Raw genomic sequence first — 5,615 nt, forward strand, 5'->3', positions numbered from 1 at the left:
GGCATATTACGAACAAGGCTCGGATGCGCACATCGCAGACGGGCACATTACGAACGAGCAACCGTCCATCAAGGACAAAGGAAATTCGGCGCAACAGCGCCATATTGCATCACATTGAGCACGACGGCTATCACGGGGCCTAAGGACGAGACATCGGTTTCTTCTTAGACGAGCCCAACTATTGAGCACGACGGCTATCACGGGGCCTAAGGACGAGACATCGGTTTCTTCTTAGACGAGCCAACCTCAACGACAGAGGCATTAGCAACAGCGGACGAAACAAATGGTTACAATCGCAATAATAATAGCGTTAAGGTTATAGCACAGGTAAAGCGTTATTACTATATTCTTACATTGCATCGATTCACGCGTGGTAAGTCTAAGCAAATAAAATTAGCAAAATGAATGTGGATACATTGAAGGTAAGGCGAAGGACATTAAAGGCTGCTTGCACACGCATAAAGGGGTATGTCGATACGCCGAGAGACACCTCGGACATAACCAACGAGGTTATCGAACAGTTAAAACTTCGCAAGGACAAGTTAGAGGGTTACTGGCTTGAATACGATGATATTCAGTCGCAAATCGAATCGTTAGAACCAAACGTAGAGAGTAATGATCGCGATGTCTTTGAGGCGGCCTATTACGACTTAAGGGCACGAATGCAACGGTTAATAGAAAGCGCAGGCTCAACGCAAATTACTCCGTCCAACGCAGCAGCCTTGAATGTTAATACGCCACAGCTAGAAAACAGTAGTTCACACATACGTCTCCCCAAGTTAAACTTGCCGGTCTTCTCCGGAAAATATCAAGAATGGACTCCTTTTGCGCAAATGTTTCAGGCAATAATTACGAGTAATGCGAAGCTGAAGAACATAGAGAAATTTCAATATTTGCGGTCTTCCCTATCTGGCGACGCAGCCGAGGCGATCGAATCACTGGAGCTGTCCGAACAGAACTTTCAAGTCGCATGGGATATATTAGAGAAGCGTTACGATAAGCTGCGGGTAATAGTACAAACACACATTCAGGCGATATTAGAGATTCCATGTATTAAGAAAGAAAACTATAACGAATTGCGACAATTGATCAATGTAACAACGAAAAATATTAACGCGTTAAAGGCTCTTAAACGACCAGTCGATAACTGGAACGATTTAATTGTACACATTTTGACGAACAAGCTAGATCCCGTGACCTTCCGGGATTGGGAAGATACGCTGTCGGGTAACGAACTGCCGAGTCTAGATCAGCTAGCGGAATTTTTAATGAAAAAGTGTCAAACACTAGAGTCAATAATTAATAAGGAAAACGCATCCATAGCATCCAACAAATTGAATTCCTCAACTTCGCGCAAAACGGCTATAAATTGCGTCGCGTCGGTGACTTCGAAATGCGCTTATTGTAATGGGGAGCATCCAATCTACTTCTGTCCCTCTTTTACTAAACTGCCAGCGGGGCAGCGATTTATCGAAATAAAAAAGCGAAGGCTATGCACCAACTGTCTGAAGTCGAAGTCTCATCAATCAAGACAATGCACATCCAGCAGCTGCAAGACGTGTGGGCTAAAGCACAACACGCTTCTCCATCTAGATAAGCTAGGCAGTACGCCTTCTGGATCGGGAGAGGCACAAACTACGCGAGAAACGAAGGAACCGCCCAGTTCGACCGCCGTGGTAACTCACAATCTAAGTAAGTCGGATGACAATTACGTATTGTTGTCTACTGCATTAGTCGACGTTTTTGATAACGAAAGTAACAAACAACCGTGCCGAGTATTGCTCGATAGTGGATCGCAAGCGAATTTAATTACGCGGGAATTGGTGTCGTCCTTACGAATACCTACCAAGCGACACAACATGTCTATTGTAGGAGTCAACCAAGTAACAACGAATTCAAACGAAATCGTAACAGTCAAGATTAAATCCCGATACAATAACTTTCAAGCGGTCATTCAGTGCTTAGTGACGGATCAAATAACAGATTCGATTCCGCGGTTTCGCATAAATAAAGGAGCGATAAACATTCCAAGAAATATACAGTTAGCAGATCCCCGTTTCAATATTCCGTCGCAAGTGCAAATGTTAATAGGCGCGGGCATATTTTGGCAGTTACTGTGCGTGGGGCAAATAAGGCCATCTATCAAGAGCCCTACTATTCAAAAGACACAATTAGGCTGGATAGTAGCGGGTGGGCTCGGCGGTGGCTATCAACGCAAGGGAAGGGCAGCGGCTTCTTCCGTGAATGTCATGTTGCTGGATACCGATTATTCTAGAATGAATCTTGACAGCGCATTAACCAAATTCTGGCAACTCGACAGCGAACCCACGAATCAAACCCCTATGTCACCCATCGAACGCAGGTGCGAAGAACATTTTTCGCGCACAGTCAGGCGGAACGAGCAAGGACGCTTTATCGTCTCGTTGCCGATAAGGCCCAATGGAATGCAGCAGCTCGGCGAGTCACGGCAGACGGCATTGGCAAGATTCAGCAAGTTGGAAAGGCGTTTCAAGCACAACGAACAGCTAAGGAGCGACTATTCACGATTCATGAGGGAATACCTAGCTCTGAATCACATGCGAGCAGTCAACGATTCTGAAGTAGAAAATTCGAAGATTGAGTACTATTTGCCCCATCATGCTGTGATTAAGGAAACCAGTAGCACCACAAAACTGAGGGTGGTTTTCGACGGATCCTGCAAATCGGATTCCGGATTCTCGCTCAACGACTTGTTATTAGTAGGGCCGGTTGTACAACCGGATTTGATTACAATATTGTTAAATTTCCGCAAATTCCGATATGTCTTTACAGCAGACATTGTAAAGATGTACCGGCAGATTTTGGTCGACGATACTCAAAAATCTCTACAGCGCATCGTATGGAGATTTAACGACAGCGAGCCTATTGCCACGTACGAATTATCAACATTAACGTATGGACTTTCGAATTCATCATATTTGGCCACACGCTGTCTCACGCATTTGGCTGAAATCAACCAAGACAGTTCTCCCCTAGGAGCGGAGGTACTGGAAAATCATACTTACGTGGACGACGTGTTATCGGGAGGCGATTCCATAGAGGAGGCGATCAAAAGAAGAGATCAAGTGATAGCTATTTTGGAGTCGGGTCAATTTGCTTTAAGCAAATGGTCTGCAAATCATCCTCAGCTGTTAAGCGAGTTGTCGCAGCCATCCTCACCATTGGACAATGTCACAATTGACAAGAACTCAGAATCTCGGATACTCGGTATGCAGTGGGATTCTTCAGAAGATGCATTCAAGTTCACAATCAACGTCAACACAACAAACTACAAGATTACCAAGAGGACAATGCTTGCCGAAATTTCTCAATTATTTGATCCGTTGGGTCTCTTAGGTCCTGTTATACTTACAGCAAAACTTCTAATCCAGGAGTTATGGAAAAATCAAATAGATTGGGACTCAGCCGTCCCTATGAATATACACACGCAGTGGAAACAATTCAAGTCGCAGCTGCCCAGCATAAACGAGCTGAAGATTGGAAGGTTCATCTTTTCTGAAGCAAATGCGGAAGAAATACAATTACATGGATTTGCGGATGCCAGTCAATCAGCGTATGGCGCGTGTTGCTATGTTAGGACTCGAAACATAGCTGGAAATTACGAAACTAAGCTATTGATATCAAAATCAAGAGTGGCTCCGATGAAGGCGGTCTCGCTTCCCCGCCTTGAGCTTTGTGCGGCAGTATTGTTGGCTCGATTACAAGAAAAGGTGATCAAGTCCATAAAAATTCCAAACATCAAGAAGTTCCTATGGACTGACTCGATGATAGCATTGTCCTGGATAAGGGCCTTCTCGCGCAAATGGGAAACATTCATAGCCAACCGAGTTGGCGAAATTCAAAGATTGACAGAAGTGGAAGATTGGAGGCATATAGATACCAAATCAAATCCCGCGGATATAATTTCTCGGGGGGCAGGCCCTTCGGAAGTTATTAATTTAGCGCTTTGGTGGGAAGGGCCTGGTTGGCTAAAGTTAGACGAGGAGGATTGGCCCAAATCGTCAGTTCAGAGTAATGCATTACCGGAACTACTAGCGAATACCGTTGTAATAAAATCGGAATCATCAATGTTGGATGCCTTGATTGCCAAATATTCAAAAATTCAGAAGTTAGTACGAGTGGTAGCGTATATGTTTCGATTTATTAATAATTGTAAGGCCACACGCAAGAATAAAAGTAGGAATGCGACAATAACATCGAAGGAATATGAAGCAGCGTTACATTTTTTATGCAAATTCGTGCAGCGGCAGGAATTTGGCAGCGATATAAGGCAGCTAGAAAAGTCGAAATCTCTACCTACTAACAGCAGGTTATTGCCATTAAATCCGTTTCTCGACGACGAACATATACTACGGGTAGGCGGGCGTTTGAAGAACGCGAATTTAGCATACGAATCAAAACATCCATTATTGTTGCCTAAGAATCACGCGATTACAAGACTCATTATCCGAAACGAACATGTTAGGAATATGCATGCCGGAGTTCAAGCGACTCTATACGCAGTTAGAAGTCAGTTCTGGCCTATAGCGGCAAAGGCCACCACCCGAGATGTCATAAACAAATGCACAGTATGTTGGAAGGCTAAGCCTTCTGTGCCTGAAGCTACTATGAGCGATCTCCCCAAATCGCGAGTTCAAATATCAAGGCCATTCACGCATTGCGGAGTCGATTTCGGAGGTCCGTTCCTCATTAGAGAGCATAAGAGGCGTAATGCGAAATTAAGCAAGGCGTATATTTGTATCTTTGTTTGCTTCGCCACTAAGGCGGTGCATATAGAGTTAGTTGCCGATTTGTCTTCTGAGTCCTTTATGGGAGCTCTTAAGCGATTCATAGCGAGAAGGGGCAAGGTCGCGTGTATGCACTCCGACAACGGAACCAATTTCGTGGGAGCCGCTAGGGAGCTTAACGAATTACACGATTTCCTTATCAAGGAACAGATACAGCATAAGATAAACGAATTTTTTGTCGAGCATAGAATAGAATGGAGAAATATTCCACCAAACGCGCCCCATTTCGGGGGACTTTGGGAGGCCGCCATAAAGTCGGCGAAATATCATATGAAAAGGATAATTGGGGATGCAGCATTGAATTATGACGAAATGACGACGGTACTCGCGGAAATCGAGGCTATATTGAATTCCCGTCCCATCAGTCAATTATCGAACGATCCGAACGACCTGCGCCCATTGACTCCCGGTCATTTTTTGATAGGAGATGCGTTAAACAGTTATGCTCACCCGGATATTACTCTTACCAAAATCAATCGTCTTTCGCGTTGGCAAAGGGTCGAGCAATTGAGACAGCATTTTTGGCAGAGGTGGAGCATTGAGTATCTAAACCAATTGCAGGGTAGATCAAAGTGGAGAATGAATAAAGGGGAAAAAATCAAGGCTGGACAAGTAGTTTTGATTCAAAAACCGGGTTTGGCGCCATTTCAATGGTTGTTAGGCCGCATCGAAAGTGTTAACGAGAGTGTCGATGGCATCGTCCGATCGGCAGTCATTAAAACTAATCACGGATTAATTACTCGACCCTTGACCAAGTTATCTGTGTTGCCAACCGATCCAAATACATAA

General features: G+C 44.5%; 1 protein-coding gene across 1 annotated transcript; it reads left to right on the top strand.

The window, feature by feature from the left end:
- The first annotated feature begins 401 nt into the window (after positions 1 to 401).
- Positions 402 to 5,615, top strand: LOC105556205. The gene has a single exon (XM_012003289.1). It carries the CDS (start codon positions 402 to 404, stop codon positions 5,613 to 5,615), a length of 5,214 nt encoding a protein of 1,737 aa, XP_011858679.1.

This window comes from Vollenhovia emeryi, unplaced genomic scaffold (genome assembly GCF_000949405.1).
Source record: "Vollenhovia emeryi isolate VEMERY1.0 unplaced genomic scaffold, V.emery_V1.0 DF940223.1, whole genome shotgun sequence".
In the NCBI taxonomy this organism is placed as follows: domain Eukaryota; kingdom Metazoa; phylum Arthropoda; class Insecta; order Hymenoptera; family Formicidae; genus Vollenhovia; species Vollenhovia emeryi.